We start from the raw sequence: 20,148 nt of genomic DNA, 5'->3' as shown, positions 1-20,148 counted from the left end.
GAATTCAGTGAAGACCAGATGCACAAGGAAGTCTTCCTGGTGGAGGGGTGAAGTTGGACTTTGGAGGATAGGCAGGATCTTGATGAGTGAAGAGGCCCCTCAGATCACTCGGACAGCTGGGAGGGAGTACTCATACTTGGCACAGGCTTGTTTGCAGGCTGCGTTCAGTGCATATACAGTCTGTCCCAAGCACTGTACTGCCACAAATGGGAGCTGTTGGCATGGAGGGCTGAGCACTGTTATGGGAATCAGGGCCCTGGGCTCTGGATCAGGCTCTGATGAAATTTCCCCGGGGAGCCTTGGGAAGATCACCTGACCCCCACTAGGCTGGAAAAGCCATGAGGATGGGGACTGTCTCTGATGAATGGTACTTAGCTCAAGTCAGACAGATGACAAATTCCCAATAAAACTTTTGGTGAGCCAATGAATGAATGGGTTTCGGTTTTAACACTTGAAAAATGAGAGGGGCTAGATAAAATGGGTGGTTTTCAAACCATAAAATGAGAAACCTTGCAAAGCTGCACTGGGGTCCAACCTACAAACTCAAGCTTCTACTCTTGAGTTTCTATAGGATTTCATTTGAAGAAGGAACTCCACTGTTAAAATAATTTTGGGGAAATACTGGATTTGGTGAATTCTAAGGCATCTTTTAACTGACATTTTCAGATTCTAAGTAGATGGGAGTGCAAATCATAGAGGCCATAAAGTCATTGACTTAATGAATCACTACTACACAAAAACAGGCATAGGAGATATAAGGATATGCTATATTAGGGTTGGTGGGGTCCAACTGGCTGGCAGAGCTTTTAATGTGAAGCTTGTTGTTGCGTTTCAGAAGAAGGATCCATTGTTCTCCCAAAAGTGTATGTAAACTTTTACATACCATAGAGTATCACTTGAGAGGGCTGTGGTAGCCTGTAACAGAGTCCCTTAACACTGGCCAACAGAGAACACTGCCGGGTCTGGCCACTACCATGGCTTCAGGAAGCAGACGGTTTATCCTTCTCATGTAATGAGTCTAGAGGCAGACCACCCAGGCTGGGTCATTCGTTCAAGGAAGTCATCAAGACCCAGACTCCTTCTAGCACGTGGCTTTTCCTAGTGGTCCCTCTCTAGGTGTTGGATCTGCTTTCCAGGAATGGGAAGGGGGAAAGTCAAAAGTGGTGTCAACTGGGAAAATTGGGAAAGTTGCAGCTTTTCCAAAAGCCCCACCTGGTAGACTGCCACCTTCCTCTCATTGGCCAACCTGTCCTGCAAGAAGCTCTGGGAAACCAAGTTTTATTGAGTGATCAAAACTGGGATCCTATTAATAAAGTGAAGAAGGGAATGGGTAGGTACAGACAACTCTCAGTATTCAGCATAATATGTATGTGATTTTTTTTTTTACATTGCCGAAAATGTCTGTAAGGAAGGAGTTAATTTGAAGACTATGTAGAAAGAGGAAAGTGAGAGACTTTCCATGTTTTGCAGGGAAGACAGAGGAGGACGTCAGAGCAGGTGAAAGGACACGTGTGAGCTTGGGGGTGACACAGGTAGGTCCTGCGAGGGAGGACAGAAGGGGCAGCCACTGCTCCTTCCTTGTCTGGCACAGGGACCCTCAAGCCCAACGAACTAAGCTTTAGCTTTGTGCTGCTCTCCCCACCCCCCACCCGAGCAAAAGTGTCCCTGTGACACTGGCATGCTCAGGGGCCCAGGACACAGCCCTGACGTTGGAGAGACCCCTCCTTTCCCTCGGCCTCGGCCGTGGGAGCCCAGAACCCCCGTCGGAACCCCAGCCCTGGAACAAGTGCTCAAGGACGCCCGGTGTCTAGGCTGAGAATCGGACCAGGGGCTGCAGTCTGTCTCACGTCTCCATCCTCCTCCTGCTCCCTGGGGGAATGGCACAGTGTCGACAGGCATCGAGGAAAGTGAACATGGGCTCTCCATTCCAGGAGCAACAGAGACCATCCAGGAAGATCCCCTTGGCTATGTCTCTGTGGCTGCCTTTCCGAGGCAGATGGAAGCTGGGGCGGAAGAACTCATTGGGGGGCTCCTCGCAGCTCCCCAGGCAGGACTATGAGGCCCTGAGGGAAAGGTGCCTGATGGAAGGCCGCCTCTTTGAAGATGACAGCTTTCCAGCCAGCCTGCGCTCGGTGGGCAGCGGGCCCTTGCTGCGGAAGCTGCCGCCCGGCCTGCGGTGGAGAAGGCCTCCGGTAAGGGAGGAGGGTACTTCCCCAAGACACACACACGGGTCAACCCAGAACCTTCCTTGGGAGGTGTTCCAAATGCCAGGTTTTACTCACTGCCAGTGATCCCCACGTGAGGGCAATGGGTGAGTGCCCATATTCCCATTCTCCAGATGGAGAAAACCAGGGGTGGCACGGAGAGGGGTCTGAGATGTGGTCTCCCTCAGCCCCTACCCAGAAATACGCTGGGCAGCTGCAGCCAAAGTACTGCTGGGCCCCCTCCAAGGTGGCAGGGTGTCCTGAGCCGCCACGGATGCCATCGGCCAGGGAGACACAGTCTCACATACCTTCACTCCTAACCCCCACATCAGGCCCATGGAACACATAAATTAAGACGCGATTAATCACTTTACAACAATGTTCTTCACTTTTTAAAGTGCTTTGACAATTCCTTTTAAAGGCAACTTAATGTGTTCAAAAGCAATCCAGCCCCTGCCAAATTGATTTACACGATAGATTTCCCAAACACGGCTAGTGAACAAAGTGGAGTCAGCCTGTGCTGTTGATTCTCTGCCCTTCTGGGCCCTGTTCAGCCTTCCCCATACGGCCCCAGACTAAGTCTCCTCTGGGTGCAAAATTCCCAAGTGGGCCTCCCAGGCTGGATAGCAGCCAAGATTCCGCTTTGCCCAGAAAATTCGGGCAATGCTGACGTAGAGTCTGTCACACACCTGACCTTGGGCGAGCTGTGCCTGTGCAGGACATGGGGGCTTCAGTGCTCACCGTGGAGCAGAGACCACCCGCCCCACCTCCCACTGCCACCCCACCCGCATCTCAGCATGGAAAGGCAAAGAGGCCTCTATGTTGGGGGGGAGGGCGGGGTGGGAAGGGGGAGTAGGAGGAGAATAAGGACAACAGGAAGATCTCTAGGAAAAATACGAACACCCTTTAAAAGACATACTTCCATTTTAACAGAAACTCGAAGCAAAGGCATTTTGGTACAAGTGCTATTTCTCAGTATCCACACAGAGTTCTTCCGGACTCTGGCTTACGTGTGCTGCAAGAAGGAACAAGAAATGCAACGGGCTGAATCTGTTTGCCAGATTGTCTGGGCCAGCCCTGATTTCACATATATTCTATATCTATGTCCCTGTAAGTCCAGTCTTGGGGTGTGAGAAACTATGGTCTCTGTAGCTCAAGGAGCTTCTTCTTGGTCAAAAGGACAATTCCGTCTGTCTCCCCAGGAGCTACACAGCAATCCCCAGTTCTATTCTGCCAACGCCAAAAGGCCGGACCTGTGCCAGGGAGTGGTAGGTAAGTCTGTCCAGCCCCTGGACACACAGACCTGGCAGCTGTGAGCCCGGCCCAGCCAAGGCTGAGTGGGGTGGGAAAGAGGGGAATTGAGAGATACCAGTGGGGGAAATGGCCACCCTGAACCCCACCTTGAAGTCTGTGTCCTTTGCCAGGAAAATGATAACAGCTGGTCCTCTGAGGATGTATGGGAATGCCAAAACTTGCCCTAGGACAATCCTCATTATGTTCGCAGGTCTAGGTTTTGTTTTGGGAGAACGTGCTCACTCTGCCCTGGTCCCCATGATGGGTCCTTTTAGGCCCATCAGTCACCAGATGCCCCAGATAGAGTCCAAGCAAGCCTGTCCTCATCCCGACTTTCTTTCTAGGCGAAAAGAGAAAACCCTTGACCACAAAGGGAAGGCGCCAATGTAGTGATACCTGTTTCACAGATGGGGAAAGGGAACCCGGAAGTGTTGAGGCTTTCCCAGAAGAGCATACATCAGTTACAGAGGCAGGACTTTAGAAAAATGTGGTTGTGTTTGGTCCAAGTTCCTGAAGATGTGGCATTCAGGAAGCCAAAAGCTGGTCCAGGACTTTGGCTCAACTCCTGATGTCAAGTTGAGATTCCAGCCAAGGCTCCTCCCTGCCTTCTGCGCACTCACAGTCTTCCTCCTCAGTGTATCTTTCCCTGCTGCGGAACTAGGCTACAAGCCCAGAGAGGAAAGCAGTTGGGACTAGGCATTTCTTGCATGTAAGAAGTCTTCAACAGATTCATGCAGACACCTGTGGAATGCAGGCAGTACACCCACGCGGGCGCTATGTGCTCTCTGGCTTAGGTGACTGCTGGTTCTTGGCTGCTTTGCAAGCCCTGACTTTGCACCAGGACATCCTGAGCCGTGTTGTCCCCCTGAATCAGAATTTCACGGAGAAATATGCCGGCATTTTCCAGTTCTGGGTGAGTAAGCTCCTGGGGCCCCAGCCTGGAGGAAGCTATAGGAAAGAGGGTTCTTGGAAGAGTCATGTCTTTGTCTCCTGGGCTGACCATCTTCCACGGAAATCTTCACTCACCAGTGGGGACTTTCTCCTTCTAGTTCTGGCACTTTGGGAAGTGGGTGCCTGTGGTGATAGATGACCGACTTCCTGTGAATGCAGCTGGCCAGCTGGTGTTTGTCTCTTCCACCTACAAAAACTTGTTCTGGGGAGCTCTTCTGGAAAAGGCCTATGCTAAGTAAGACAACCACCAGAAATCTTTTCCCTTCCCTTTCCCTTTCCCTTCCCCTTCCCTTTCCCCGTCTCTGTCTTTCTGTCTTCCTCTCATCAATGCTGGGCAAGTGCAAGAGGAGGCAGGTAAATATTATGAAGTGAGACACTGAGGCATGGCTCAGTGACTATAGGAGAGATGTATTCAGAATCTCTTAGGTACTGAGTTTACCCCATCTGAACAAGCATTTGGGAATTTTGCTTTTCCCTAATGGGTGGAGTTGTTTAACAAGGATAGGGACTCAGAGTGTACATTTTCTCCTTTGCCCCGGGATGAAAGAAAGGAGTAGCACGCATGTGCCCAGGGAAGAACCAAGCAGGGGGTTCACTAGACTCATTTGGACCATCCCAGGCTACAGTATAAATGCCCCTTCCCTTTTACTCCCATATGTACTCCTTCCCTGGGCAGGCTCTCTGGTTCCTACGAAGACTTGCAGTGTGGGCAGGTGTCTGAAGCACTCGTGGACTTCACTGGAGGGGTGACGATGACCATCAATCCGGGAGAAGCCCCCGGCAACCTGTGGGATATCCTAACCCGAGCCACCTACAGCAGAACCCTCATTGGCTGCCAGACCCACTCGGGGGTGCGACTGGGCTGTGCGCTGGCGGAGTGTCCTCTCCTGCTCCCATCCCCTTCATCCACCAGCTTCTGTTCTCACCTCAGTGTGGGCCCCAAGACCCCCACCCAGCTCTTACTCCTAGAGTCCTGATGTTCAAACCAGAGCAGCCAAGCTGAGCCCTCAGGGCAGGCGAGGCCACAGTCACATGCAGAAGGTGTGCAGACAAGCGAGCTCACAGTGACTAAGTGTCAACCAGGTGCAAGGTGTTTGCCAGCACAACTGGTCTCTACTGCCTAATTTAGTCACAACCAAGAACGTGGAAGTAGAGTCAGGAGCCCTGGGTTCAGCCCTCCCTCTGCAGGCACCCACCATGTCACCCCACATGATGGCTTAAGAGCTCCAAATCTGAGCTCGTCTTCTGTCCAGGGGGACGGGAATCATGGCAGAATGGCATCCTGACTTAGAGGCTCCAATGAGACTGTGGGTGCTGGAGAGCTTTGACAACTGTGAGGACACAGCATGGGTCTCTCCCAGCCCTCCCCATAAGCCCTTGCTCCAGCCCCACAGGTCCTCATGCCCCCCCCCCCCCCCCACACACCCAGCAGGCTGACAGGAGCTCTCTTGTCTCCACAGAAGGAGAGGGTGCTGGAGAATGGGCTGGTGGGCGGCCATGCTTATACCCTCACAGGAATCAGGAAGGTGGGTGGAACCAGCCCCTTTGGGCTCCCCCTTCTCTCCCAGGGCTTCTCACCAAGGCTTTGGTGAGCATTACTAGCTGTGCCCACTCTAGGGGGCAAATTCTTCGCCGTGTTTTATGAGGCCTGCCACAGAAGGGGGTGGGCTCCCTGCACCTGTGTTCTGGAGTGATCCGGGCCACCTGCAGGGCACCATCCCAGCCCCTCCTGCCTGGGGGCAGCCCTGCCAATCAGCCATCCAGCCCTGCTGGGCCTCACTGCCCTTCCTTGAGGCCCCCTTCACTTGGGCTGCCACTGATGACCTTCATGTCTGAGGCTTCCCGCCCAAATTCCCACTTCTTTCTCACACACTGCTTTTCATCAGTCTTCCTGGTTCTTTCCATGGCTGTTCTTTTGAGTTATGCTAAGCATTGAGGGAAAGATGCATCAGACAGGGACCCTGTATACACAGAGCTCACGGTCAGGGATGGAGACAAACCATACATAAAAGTGGGAAGGAAACAAAGTAGAAAGTGAAGGGAAAAAAGAATATGAAAGGCTTTAGGGGCTCAGAGGTAAGAAAGAAGACATTTGCCTGGTTGGCTTGGGGAAAGTCAGGAAAGGCTTCATAGAGGAGGTAGCATTGAGCTGGCCCCGGAAAGGTCAGTAGATTTGTCTGAGAGAAAGTGGCACTCCTGGTGGACGGGGCTGCATGGAAAAGCATGTAGGTGAGAAATCTGCACGTTCCATCTTGTAGAGTCTGATGTCCCCACGTCCTCCAATTCCCTTTTACTGTTTGAAATTTCTTGAACTCAGCTCCCACCTGTCTTCCTCCTCCTCCCAGATCTGTATCAGTCATGTTCTTGTGTGTGCCGAGAGCTTTTAATGTATTTTCATATTTCTTTAACAAATTAAGATTTTATTAATATTTAAAATTATGTTTATGTCCATATTTTGTTGTATATTTATTTAACACAATTAGCAAAATTTAGCACTTAACTATGTGTTAAGTCGTGTTCCAACTGCTTCACAAATGTTAACTCAATCCTCACAAGAACCCAGTGAGGTGGTATGTTAGCGTCCTGGGGTTGCCAGAACACATTACCACAAGTTGAGAGGCTTCAGACAACAGAAATTCATTCTCTCACATTTCTGGCGGCCAGAAGTCTGAACTCAAGCTGTCATGAAGGCCTCTGCAGGCTCTAGGGGGGATCCTTCCTCGCCTCTTCCAGCTTATGGTGGCTCCCAGCGTTCCTTAGCTTGGGATGGAGAGCTCCAGTCTCTCCCTCCATCTCCATATGACCTTATGCTATGTGTCTTCTCCCACTTCTTTACCTTCTCTGTCACTGGGTTTAGGACCCACCCTAATCCAGGGTGATTTCTTTTCTTTCTTTTCTTTTTTTTAGAGATTTTATTTATTTATTTGAGAGAGAGCAGAGAGTGAGCCAGAGAATATAAACGGGGGGTGGGGTGGGGTGGGGTGCGGCAGAGGCAGAGGGAGAAGCAGGCCCCCCGCTGAGCAGGGAGCTGGGCCACAGGGCTCTATCCCAGGACCTGAGCCGAAGGCAGACACTTAATGGACTCAACCACCCCGGCTCCCCTCCAGCGTAATTTCATCTCAACTTCCTTAATTTTATTATATCTGCAAAGACCCTTTTAATAAACAGCATCACACAGGGGCAGTTGGGTGGCACAGTTGGTTTCAGCTCAGGTCGTGATCTCAGGGTCATGGGATTGAGCCCCGCGTTGGGCTCTGTGCTCAGCATGGAGTTGGCTTGAGTTTCTCTCTGCCGCTCCCTCTGCGCCTCCCCTCTGTACTCTCTCTCTGTCACTGAAATAAATAAATAAATCTTTAAAAATAAGTAAATAGGATCCCACTGACAGATTTTGGGTAGATCTGTCTTTGGGGGGCCACCATTCAACCCATTACAGCCAACGACGCTATTAGCTTTGTTTGACAGATGAGGACGCAGACCCAGAGAGGTAAGTCCCTTGTGCTCGGTCTCAGCAGCTCGTGAGAGGCAGAGCCGCTTTCTCTTCTCCCCACGCTCAGGGCCTTTGGTCTTCCACTTCAAGGTCCCATCTGGCAGGCACGGATCTCACCCAGCTATCTGCAACATTTGCATTTGGCGCTCAGCCCGGCCCCCTAAATTGCTTCTCATTTTGTGCAGGTGACCTGCAAACATGGACCAGAATATCTCGTCAAGCTGCGGAACCCCTGGGGCAAAGTGGAATGGAAAGGAGACTGGAGTGACAGGTGAACGCCCGGGACGGGCTGGCAGGGGTGAGGACGGGGAGGGCAAGGCTGCGAAGGAGGCTGCCATCCGCACACAAATTCAAAAGCGTTCTTTGGTCTCCAGCTGGATGGGGAGAGCGTTCCGATTGTGAAGGTCAACTGCTAGCGTTTATGAGATGTTAATGACATATAGATGGTTTCCTCATTCATTATAATAATTGAGCTAATGTTTATTGAGAGCTTGCCAGCACTGTGCTAAGCACTTTGATTTTTTTTTCCTGCCCTTATTTATTTAAAAGTAAAAATTACCTTGACTTCGAATGTGCAGAGAACCCCCCCTTATGTGTAGTCTGGTGTATTTCCTTCAAGCACTTTGAATATTTATTATCTCTAATCCTCTGAACAGTGCTCTTACAAGGTAGGGAGTTTTATCCCCATTTTACTGATGAAGAAACTGATGCTTAGTAAATGAATTACTTAAGGTCTTTGGAGTTGAATCCAATGTCCTTTCCTGGGCAGGTTCAGTGTGCTCTTGGGCCCGTTGAGTGAGAGGTACACGAATCTGGTTTGGCCCCGACCTACTGGTTCCATGTCGTGACCTCCGGGAGCTCTGCTCAGATCAGAATGTGATTCCCTGTGTCACCTTCCAGGGACTTAGTTTTGGGCAGGAGTCTGGGCGACGTGAGGGCTCACCTCATTTACTCCCCACCCCCCAGGTCATAACCCTGTGCTGTCTGCTCTCTAATGTCTGAAAATAGTTGTTTTTTATATTTTGTCCCATTTTTAGTTGTTTATGGTGGGAAAGTAATGCAGGAAAGCCTTATTCCCTCATGGTCAGGCACAGAAGTTCAAAATGAAGGGTTTTGAAAATACATAGTACCAACATAGGTTCCAATGCGCTCGGACATTTCATAACTTTGTAACTTCGGGAAAGTGACATCTCTTTTAACCTCTGTTTCCCAATCTCTGAAATGGCAACAAAAATCCCTACCTTGCAAAATTGTTATTAGTCTAAGGTGAAATAAAGTATGTGAAGGGCCTGGCCCAGAGCTTGGAGCCCAGTGAGGGATGAGTTCGTTACATGTCGTTTTTAGAAGACGGGGTGTGAGATTAAGTTGTTTGCCAAGCCGCACGAAGAGGAGAGAAATAATGATACCCTTGAGCATTTCCTAGCGCGTTTCCCCCACGTCCTCCACACTCCTTCGTTCCCCATGGAAACACCCCTTTTCTGTTTTCAGCTCAAGTACGTGGGAGCTACTGAGCCCCAAGGAGAAGATTCTACTGCTGAGAAAAAGTGATGATGGAGAATTCTGGTATCTGACCTGGGGACTTGGGACAAATGCCCTGGCTTACATTTGGACACCCAGCCTGCAAATATTTACTGGGTGCCACACGTATGCTCGGCACCGCGTGTGCAGAGATCACAAAGACCCGTTAAACAGCCATGGCCCCTATGATAAGAGCAGTGGCCACTGGCATGGCGCTCGGTGGGCGCTCAGTGCAGAACATGGGGGTAGCCACCTTCTTCTCCCTGACTTCCATCCTGTCTCTTGTCACTGTCACTCAAAACACTCAAGCCCAAGGTTTTGTCTTTCTTGGCCTGAAAGGGAGATGAGGAAAGAAGGCACTACAACTATAAGCCACCTCAGAGCACCGTGGCACCACTCCCACCCACCCCAAAGCCGCTCACCCTCTTTTATGAAAAGCCACCAAGAGGCCTTGAGCTGAAGCTTTTCCTGGGTGTCTGAGGCGAGCCCCATCTGCTCCCTTTCCCTTCGCTTTTGGCCCTTACTATTAACTTCCACCTTCCACCCTTGTTCCCATGGGCCCCTCTTCCCCCACCCTGCACTCTTTTTAGACTGCTGCGACCCCTCTCTCTTTGGAAGCGGTCACTGAACTCAACAGCCCTGCAACTACTATTCATTTCCATCGTACAGAGAAGTAAACTGAGCATCAGCCGGGGCAGATAGCCTGCCCTTGGGTCGCAAAGTTAGTGAGAAGGGGCTAAGACTTTCATCAATGAACAGCTGAGAACCGACTTGCACAATTATTATTGGATATTTATCTCTCAGCTGGCTAGCTAGGAATGTCTCAATTCAGCTTTATCACCGCCATCAGCAAAGCAAGAACACTTCCCCCAGGCACACATTGCAGCAGGCTGCTTCCAGCGATGGGCTGGAGGTGGGGGGTGGTTTCTCGATGGCCCACCTCCCCTGATGCACCCTCACACCAATCTAGCCAACGCCGCTCTCCTGTGTCCCAGGCCGGCTCAGCTGGACAGAAGGGCGAGGTCATGGGGCTGGGGCTGGTGGGGCTGGTGGGGCTGCTTGATTCCAGCCCCACTTTGGTCCTGATGAGTTGACATTGGACTGTGCCCCCTTCCTCTCCACAGGATGACACTGAGGGACTTTAAAGCACATTTCATGCTTCTGGTCATCTGTAAACTGACCCCAGGCCTGCTGAGTCAGGAGGTGGGCCAGAAGTGGGCATGCACCATGCGGGAGGGGAAATGGGAGAAGGGGAGCACGGCTGGTGGCCGGATGAAGTCGCCCCGAGGTAAGCACGTGCACAGGAGCTGGGGCTCTTGGGGCTAGAGTGGCAGCTTTACCAGTGAGGGCGGGGATACGGGCGCGGCCACTGTGGGTGGTGGGGGGCCTGCTCCCTGCACGGGGCATCTGGCTGAGCGTGAGGGGTGTGGATGGTTGAGCCGAGGGCTCTGCCCCTGGGCTGTGTCCTCCTCAGCCCTGGGAAGCCACAGGCACACATGCATGGGAGGGGGGTGTCAAACCCCCTTGTTTTAGGACAAGGTCATTTCCAACCTGAAATAACCACCCCTTAAAGGCAGGCTTGAAATAGTAATTTTGTCAGGTGTATCAGGCCCTCCTTGCCTGGAGGTTGGTGGTGAAACAAAATCAAGGATTCCCAGCTCAGCAGTTAGAGGAGACAAACATGTCTGAATTCTCAAAATGGAGAGACTTGGTCACTGTGTCCCTGTCTCCACGATGGAGGTGCTGAGCCCTCTCTTTGGAAGGAAAGGCCTGAGGGGTATGATCTCAGTGGGCCAGGTGCCCTTGGCTCTGGCTTCCCCCTCTTGCAACAGGCCCTTAAGCTAAGGCTTGGTCTCTGTTAAAATGCAGATCTCCCCGGGATCATGGACCTGGTCTCCTCAGTTAGTTAATACAGTCCCTTCTTCAGACAGTCAGTGTTCATGGGGCACAAAGTCTGTGCCAGGAACCGTGGTGTGCGAAGGGGCTATAGTGACGAGACGAGCTCTCAGTCTGTGTGTCTGTAGAACATGGGGTGGCAGGGGTGGGGTGGGGGGGTTAAAGAGAGGAGGCTGAGAACCCCACTCTGTCCAGATGGACTTCTGAGTGGGCATCTCAGGGCAGCTGCCCTGGGTCTGTGGGAGCGTGATGCTAAGGGACCCGGGAGTGTGGCTCACCACACTGTGTTCCCCTCCAGACACATTCTGGAAGAACCCACAGTTTCTGCTGTCAGTCTGGAGCCCTCAGGAGGGCAGGAAGTCCCCGATGCCCTGCAGCGTGCTGGTGTCCCTGCTCCAGAAGCCCAGGCACAGGCACCGTAACCGGAAGCCTCACCACGCCATTGGCTTCTACCTCTTCAGGGTGAGTGGGCCTCTGGGGCTGCGGCCGCGTGGGACATCTCCCGCCGCCGGGCACCCTTCCTTCCTGTGTCCTGTCCTCTTCACCATCTGCCTCTGTCTACATGCAGACCTGGGTGACCTTGGCTCCATCCCTTAGGAACATGTGATCTAGAACACGCCACCTGCTGCCACTTAAGCATCTTCTTCGTCTGTAAAGTAGGGACACTGATATTTAGGCAAAGGGTAAACCAGAAGGACATGGCGTGCCAGTGCTCCCCATGGTGCCCGGCACACAGTTCCTATAATCAATACCGCTGTTCTTTTCCTCTCTCAGAAAGTCAAGGTTGCCTTCCCTCACCCTTTTCCAGAATTCCTGATGATGGATTAAAATGTCACTGACTAGAACAGCAAGTCTTATGGGAGAGAAGGGGGCCCCTCGGGGGAGACTTCTTACATATCAGCCCCTGTTAGTTTGTGCTTGTGGAAGAGTTGTGTTCCTTACCTAATGAGGCCTCTCTCTTTTCTGTTTTTCAGCTGAGCAAGGTGAGTGCCACACTTGGCCAGCTGGCCCCGGTTTGGAGTGATGTCACATGTGAGGTTCAGCTTGACCGTAGCAGCCTTGTGTACGGAGCTGTGAGGATGTCCGGCCAACAGTGCCGAAGTGCCGAGCGCTTGCCGTTCCTTTTACCCAAGGACCCAGAGAAATCCTTCTGCCTCTGTGGGGCGGTCTGTGAGCCTGGTGTAGAACCAAAACGTTTTAGAATTTATTAAATCCTTGTGTAAATACTTAGCACTGATATTGATGACCTTCCCAGTGTCAGAAGAACAGTAAATCACAGTCTTGCCTTAGTTATGAAGCCCATCGTAAAACAGATCTGCAACATATGGGACATCAGGAGACCATTCAGCCCACCTCCTTGGGGACAAGGGACAAAGGCTTGGGAAAATGGGACAGAAACACAGGCAGTGGACAAGAACAAGTGTGGATGTCACGTTCGGTGGGAGCCTAGAGGGAGCAGTTGAGAAGGTTGGAGGGATCCCAGTCTTTGCAAGCATGCCAGCTATTATTTTGTTTCCCAAAGCAAACAGGAATGGGAAACTTAATTTTCTCAGATTAGACTGAATCGAGTAAAAGGGTTTTTGTAAAAGAAACCATTTCTGCACTGGGTATCTTGGGTCAGTTTTGTTTTTTTTTTCCTCCTGTAGGAACACTGAGGGCTCCGAAAGTTGCCTATAATTTTTTTTAAAAGTTATTTACATCATGCATATTTCTAAGTAAAGTTTGGGTCAGCCTACTATAAACTTGCAAACAGAACAAAACTATAAGCCAGTTAAAAATTTAAAAGGCAAGAAAAAAGTCATATATGGATAAGGTAAGCAGTTGAGTCTATCAGGAACACTAAACCTAGGACAGCTAATATGGCTGATCATAAAATTTAGTTCTGAGATTCCTAGTAGCCAAGGCAAAAATGGCAATAGGATGATTCTCTAGTTCTCATTGTCTGATAAAAGAAAGCATACATCATCAGGAGTTACATTTTGTTTCCTTAGCCTTGGGTGGGACCTGTGAAATGTTTTTTATGTGGATGGGTCACGTCTTTGTCATCTGTATATAAACTGGAATGGAGAAGCAGCATACGGTCCTCCACAACCCTTGAGTGAGAGCAAAGGGAAGAAGCAGTGAGAGAGAAGATAGGGAAAGATAGGGAAATAAAGGAGGTCTTCTGAGCTTTGGTCCATTTCTCTTTCCCTTTCACTGAGATGATGTAGAGTGTCCAGTTTATCTGTACACAGCTGTTTTAATGTAGGTGGGGAGATATTTGCTGGTCCACCCGTATCTGTGACCATAGTCACGTTATAATCAACTTTGAAATTGCATCACATACATGGAGGAAGCATCAGGGAGTGTGAAGAACATGGACTTTGGAGCTCAGCTGCCCTGAATTCCAACCCTGGCTGGGACTCTTACCAGCTAGGTGACCCTGGACACATGACCTAACTTGTCTGAGCCTCAGACCCTCAGCCGTAAAATGGAAAGTGCAGACACAGTGACATTTCTCACGTCATTTGTATACGATGTTGTTTTTAATGTAAGGTTACATGAATTGACATGTGTTTGCTCAGCCCCACATAGGATTCCAGCTATGGTGCCCGTTCCTGACATGTTGTGTTTCTTCCTCTCCACTCCTCACCCCTTTATCCCTCCACTGGAGCAGGTTGGGTTTGGCTAATCAGAGACCACCTTCATCTTGTCTCCTGGCCAAGGGCCCCAGGGCTGGCCACAAGCCCTGGGTATCACCTTAACTGGGGCTCTTCCATCCTCCACCCACAGTACTATGGTGACCAGAGGAGACTGCCTCCTGAGTTCTTCTGGAAAAATGCCCCGCTAAGTTGGCCTGAAGCATTTCTCACAGAGAAAGAAGTGAGTCAGGAGCTGCAGCTGGAGCCGGGGACGTACCTCGTCGTGCCCTGTACCTCGGAGGCCGGCCAGGAGTCGGAGTTTCTCCTGAGAGTCTTCTCCAGGAAGCACATCTTCCAGTAAGGGCACAGGACTCCCCTGGAGGTTGGGAGGGGAGGTATGGAGGAGGAGGTGAAAATGGCAGAGGACGGGGTCTGTATGGCCAACACAGGAGAGGAGTAGGGAGAGCAGGGAGCTCCCTGCGTGGAGAGCACCCTTCCCCTCTTTCTCCCCACCTCCTAAGAAATGAACAGTCTGCTAGACATGTGAGAGAAAAAGCTAGAACAGACCTGGCCCCTGTGCTCTGAAAGCTCAAGGCCTGGAAAGGACAGAGACGTATGAGCAAGGATTTATGCTATACTGTGTTCAGCGCAAGCATTTATCTACACAGGGTGTTAGCAGAACATCGAGGAGGAGCATCTGAGCCAACTTCCCACAGTCCTGGGGGCAGCAGGGGTGGCTTCGGGGAGCTGTTAATTTCTAGGAGATGCATGGGGTTGTGCACACGAGAGGAGGTTGTCGTCAATGAGTAGGCTCAGATGCCGTAAGCGTGTGTGAGTGAATCAACAGACACACATCCCAGCCCAGCTTCTGCTGCTTATGATTGTTTTGACATGACAGCCCTCCAATGCTTAGAATCCAGTTCTCTTTCTTTTTTATTTCGTGGTTCGTCCCTATGTAGTCTGACTTGACCTCGAGCCTCACAGTCTAGCAGTGCCAAGTCACATATATGAGTAGGAGCGGTTCGGTGTGGGTGGGGACAGTGCAAGGCGAGCTGGGCGTGCACAGGAGCAACAGCCCCGGGCACGTGGGAGGGACAAGCAGTGTGCGGGGCCACGTGGCTGGACTGCCCAGTGCAAGGAGAAGTGGGGGGAAAGGCGCGAGAGCTGGGCGAGCCCACGTGGCACGTCAGCTAAGGGACTTGGAAAGTGTGTTCCAGGGGAAGAATATTGGCCAAGATGTGCCCACGAAGTAATTCTGCCTTTTGTTCTCCCTCAGTGAAGTTGGCTGCGGCGCCAGCGCTGTCTTCTCTAAGGTGCGTGGGCAGGTGGCATTCCACGTGCTGGGCCTGTTTCCGAAGCCAGGATGGTGGGCTTCTCCCCCCATGTTCAGGCGCTGGGGGAAGAAGTCTGTAGATCCTGAGGACCCTCCTCTGTGGCACCCATACTACCTTCTCTCCTGCGCCCTGATAGCCCCTAGGCCCTGCTGCTTTTGCACCAGGAGGACTGCCCTTCTGGTCAGGTCCTTGTCATGGACGCCCCAGGGCCCTAGATGTATGAGTTACACATTGACTTGCTTCTGCTTCTTCCTACCTGGTATTTCTTTTACCCATTTTGCTGTTTGCTACTCCCCCAAAGGCAGTGAGAACTGGAGAAACAAAGGATGTGTGAGTGCTGTGGTAGAAAACTTAAGGCAGTGCTCAAGGTCTAACTTACGGACTTCCGGGGCCTGGGGGTCGTGAGACATTAGTGTGTGCATGAGCACCTGTTCATCCAGGAGAACGACAAGGTCTTTCCATGTGTCTGTTCCTCTAGGAAATAGTGGACCAAAATGAAGGGCAGGATGAGTTCTTCACAAAACTCTTCGAGAAGGTAAGTTGACCAGGTGTGGTGGCGAGCAGAGGGTGAAGCAGGGGACAAAGAGGAACACAGAATTCCATGGAGGATGTGTTTACAGCTGCCTGACCCTGGGTACAAAGTGTGATACAAGGTTACTGTTCCCCAGACTGCCACTCACTTTCTATCCAAGTCCTCAAGCTTTTAGACACATAAGTAGAAGTGGATTGTCTCCAGAAGGCCCCTATAAAATGCATATCTGTTCTTCAAAGCGACATTGATTAGTTGTAGGAGAAACAACCTTAATCTTTAATCCCTGAGAAAATGGAATATAGAGTTTAGAATCCGTGTTGGCAGTGGGCACAGAGCATAGTAATGACAAGCTCTAGGGGTCTGAGGGGGCCCAAGGAGGAAGCCCCCTTGAGTGGTCATCTAGAGAAGGGATAGGGCTGGGAAGAGAGCACTAGGGAAGAGGAGGGCCTGGGGCTGCATACCTGGTCCCCTTGCAGCCTTTCCTTGCACTGACCCAGATCAGGAGGCCAGTGGTGCAAGGTAGGGCTCTGGAAGCCACTGTGTCCCTAGGCTGCAGGATGCTAGATCCGTTGAGGAATAGGACAAGAAATACACTAGAAATCTGGCGTCTGACAGCTTAGTGATGTCATTAAAACTAGAGGAGCATGAGCTCCTTATGTTAGTAACACTCTGGATTTAATTCACAATGTGCCTGCCCCCGTCTTCTATTCACCCCTGGCATTCTGCCTAATGTAGCCAGAGAGGATAGTCAGAATTTTACATGTGTTGTTCATAAATGTTTTTCTCCATACCAGGGTTTCCAAACATTTTCTGTTGCAGTCCTTTTATCAAATGGAATCTTACTGAGAACCCCAATATATATAAAACAGATAAAAATGATATGAATATGTATCTGTTTTAAAAGCTCACATTGATGATACTTAACATTTCATTTATGCTTTTTAAAGTTAATTTTTTAAAAAGATTTTATTTATGGGGCGCCTGGGTGGCTCAGTCATTAAGTGTCTGCCTTTGGCTCAGGGAGTGATCCCAGAATCCTGGGATCGAGCCCCACATCAGGCTCCTCCACTAGGAGCCTGCTTCTTCCTCTCCCACTACCCCTGCCTGTGTTCCCTCTCTCGCTGGCTGTCTTTCTGTCAAATAAATAAATAAAATCTTTTTTAAAAAAAGATTTATTTGAGAGAGAGCAGAACACAAGTAGGAGGGGCAGCAGAGGGAGAAGCAGGCTCCCCACTGAGCAGGGAGCCCCATGTGGGGCTCAATCCCAGGACCCTGAGATCATGACCTGAGCCGAAGGCAGATGCTTAACCAAGTGAGTCACTCGAGGGCCCCTTTAAAGTTAAATGTTAATGTAAAGGGTTGCTTCTGATAAACTCTAAAACTTGGAGCCTTGGCTAAAGATATCTTATTAAGAATAAAATTCAAACCATATTGTTTGTCAACTCCTGAAGCATCTTGATAAAGCCCAGTTTGGAAAACCCCATTATTGCACTGCTTCCTATAAATCCTGTCCTGCTCAGGTTCTCTGGACTCGATACCTGGGCTCACTCACTCTGCCCAGAAGTGGTGTATGTCCCGTGCTGAGCGGGTGTAGGAGTGACTTTCCAGCCCTCTTCTCCTGCAGCCCCTCTGCATCTAAAGAGCCTTCGGTAATGATAATTTTCTCCTGCCACTCTGCTCCCACTTCAGTATCCAGAAATAAATGCAGTGCAGCTGCAGAAGATCCTGAACCACATGACCTGGTCAAGTGAGTATTTCAGAGTCATCTTGTAGGACGCAGGGGGCACAGCTGTTCTGAACTCCGGGTCTGCTCTCTTTCCCCAGTGGGACATGTGAATTGCTGCACGAGGGTCCCGTAAGCAGCTGTGTCTTACACCAGGGTGGGTCATGTGGTCTGAGGAAGCAGCAGAGAAATTTACACAGCTTGGAAAATAGTTTTTTTGTTTTTTGGAGGGGGGTTTGTTTTGTTTTGCTTTTGCTTTGCTTAGTTTGGGTGTGTAGAGATATGGCTGTGAAAATAAAGATTTCTGATGATTTGCTAGTTTGAGAAGGCTATCTGAGTACTTCTTTCTTGGCATATAAATTCCATGTGGAAGAACTGTACCCAGGCTGGCATATAAATATTGTATTTATATACAATATAAGTGTTGACTAGCCCTCCAGGGAGCTTTCTCATGAACTTGAATTTTAGTTGACCAACCTACAAAAATTTGAAGGAGGGGAGCACATCCCCTCAGAGGGCTGCAAATGGCCAGTGTGGGTGCCTTCATATGAAGCCTGAGATAAATTATTAAGAAAACTCAGTCTGTGGAAAAATTTTTATATGTATATTTCAAGTGGGAAGAACATGATTTCTTCAAGGAGGAGAATGAACTTCAAAACAAAAAAAATAAACCAAATAATTAAAGGGTATTTGCCACCTAACATATGTGATTGGTTCTCCTTTATATGAAGCCAAGACTTCAACCCCAAACAAATTATAGTCCAGGGTATTGTATAACGCAGGGCTTGAAATAATTTCCAGATGGTTCCTCAAAGCCAAATTCAGGTATCATAAAAGAGCCAGAAGGAGAGATTCTAGAAATTATAGAATATAAGAATCCCCCCCACACCCCGGAAAATAAATCCGAGGGAAATTCTCTAGAAGAGTTAGCTCGAGCACATTTACAATTTTTAAAAATGTTTTGAGCACAAGTATGCAAAATCATTTTCCAAAAAAACGTGTGGACAAATTGCTTTCATTTAGTCCTATGAGAGAATTTTTGGATTAACAGATCAAAGAACTACTGTGGTTTTGGGCAAAATACTTGGTAATCTGATGGTAAATGATGACATGTGGGTTGGAAAGGAGCAATATGAGATGTATTCACAAGTCTGATTACCACTCCCAAGAGTTACATAAATATGAAACCAAAGGGGTAATTCTATATCATAGATGAGAGTTCCTGGTTTCTACCCTTGGTCCCCTTCACATGCTCAGCTTTTATCCGTGACTCAGAAGCGGGCATGGGAGGTAGGCTTATCAGATTTGCAGATGGCACCAAGCTGGAAGGAGTCGTTAATATAATAGATAGCAGAATTGAAATTCAGAATGCTCACAACAAGCTGTGCCCAAACCAAAAAGATGAAACAGAGTCAAGATGATAATTAAAAATTGCCATTTCATTATTTCTTAAAAATTGATTGCATAAGTTCATGGCAGAAGAGATCTCATTTTTGTGGCAGTTTATGTGAATGGTATCTGGTTAATTTAGTTGACCTGGAGCTTAACACAAGCTCACAGTTTCAAGTTGCTGCTAAATAAGCGAATCGAAACTCCGGCTATATTTAATGGAAATGTTTAGATTTGTATTTTTGAAATTGCGTTCCAAGGAGTATTAGACACTATGAAGTTTTCAGGAAGTGTTCCATGAAATAAAAGGGGTTAGACTCTGTGGTCAATTGTGCTCGGGAAATTCTGCATTAAACAAAAACAAAATTTCAATATTGACTTCTCATAACCTATTACATGCTAAGATGCATGGTGAATGGAGAAAAGGGTCTATAAATACAAAATATTTCAAATACAGTTGAACTCAAAACCTTTCTCTACAGAACATAATTTTGGAAATACAGCTTGAAAATTTGGGAAGCAATAGCCCCCTTGTACCCTTCTGCTTTACACTGCAGCTGAAGGAGTACATTCTGGTCTTGGTACCACATTGAGAGAGAAGATGGCAAATCACAGTGTCCAGAAGAAGGCAAAGAGTGTTTAGAAGCCACGTTTAGCATGGAGGGGAGATGTTGAAGAGCAGACATATGCCAGTTTATGCCTTTCTGGAAGCAGAACTTGGACTCAGGACTGAATTTTGCAGAAGGTTCCTTTAGAATTAACATAAATTTCTCCTGATTGGAGCTATTCATCCATGTGAAAAAGCAAACACCCGTAACCGAGAGACCGTCCACCAAACATCTGAGGAAAGGATCCCCCAGTTTAGGTGGAACTTGGACAAATTGATCTCTCAGCTCGATTTCAGATTTGGGAGTCCATAGCTCTGTGAGGTACCCATGTCCTAGGTACATGGGGCCACGTTCACCTGCCTATGGTGGGGACAAAGCTGGGCTGTAACCGGGTTGTCTCTGCAGGGTTTATGGTGCTCTGCAGGAACCACCATGGAGCCTTCTCTCTCTCCACTGCCCTCTTGTTCTTACTCCCTGCTACCCCCCATAAATGACGGCCATTAGAGGCTACAGGTGGCCTAGACAGCTTGGCCTCTTCCCGTTCAGAAAAGGGCCATGCCATCCTAGGGCCACCCCCATGCACACTCTTTCT

General features: G+C 49.5%; 1 protein-coding gene across 1 annotated transcript in view; it reads left to right on the top strand.

Moving 5' to 3' along the window:
* The first annotated feature begins 1,967 nt into the window (after positions 1–1,967).
* Positions 1,968–20,148, top strand: part of CAPN14 (calpain 14) — a 24,040-nt gene continuing 5,859 nt past the window's right edge. The window contains exons 1-15 of the mRNA XM_008700262.2: positions 1,968–2,192; positions 3,407–3,476; positions 4,292–4,410; positions 4,547–4,683; positions 5,125–5,299; positions 5,912–5,974; positions 8,121–8,206; positions 9,424–9,498; positions 10,578–10,741; positions 11,648–11,811; positions 12,324–12,332; positions 14,122–14,327; positions 15,247–15,283; positions 15,783–15,839; positions 17,526–17,583. Coding sequence (XP_008698484.1) covers positions 1,968–2,192; positions 3,407–3,476; positions 4,292–4,410; positions 4,547–4,683; positions 5,125–5,299; positions 5,912–5,974; positions 8,121–8,206; positions 9,424–9,498; positions 10,578–10,741; positions 11,648–11,811; positions 12,324–12,332; positions 14,122–14,327; positions 15,247–15,283; positions 15,783–15,839; positions 17,526–17,583 — 1,645 coding nt within the window. The remainder of the gene's footprint in view (positions 2,193–3,406; positions 3,477–4,291; positions 4,411–4,546; positions 4,684–5,124; positions 5,300–5,911; positions 5,975–8,120; positions 8,207–9,423; positions 9,499–10,577; positions 10,742–11,647; positions 11,812–12,323; positions 12,333–14,121; positions 14,328–15,246; positions 15,284–15,782; positions 15,840–17,525; positions 17,584–20,148) is intronic.

This window comes from Ursus maritimus, unplaced genomic scaffold (assembly GCF_017311325.1).
Source record: "Ursus maritimus isolate PB19 unplaced genomic scaffold, ASM1731132v1 scaffold_6, whole genome shotgun sequence".
NCBI classification, from domain to species: domain Eukaryota; kingdom Metazoa; phylum Chordata; class Mammalia; order Carnivora; family Ursidae; genus Ursus; species Ursus maritimus.
The sequence above is the reverse complement of the archived record's forward strand: the minus strand, read 5'-3'. Positions and strand labels throughout refer to the sequence as shown.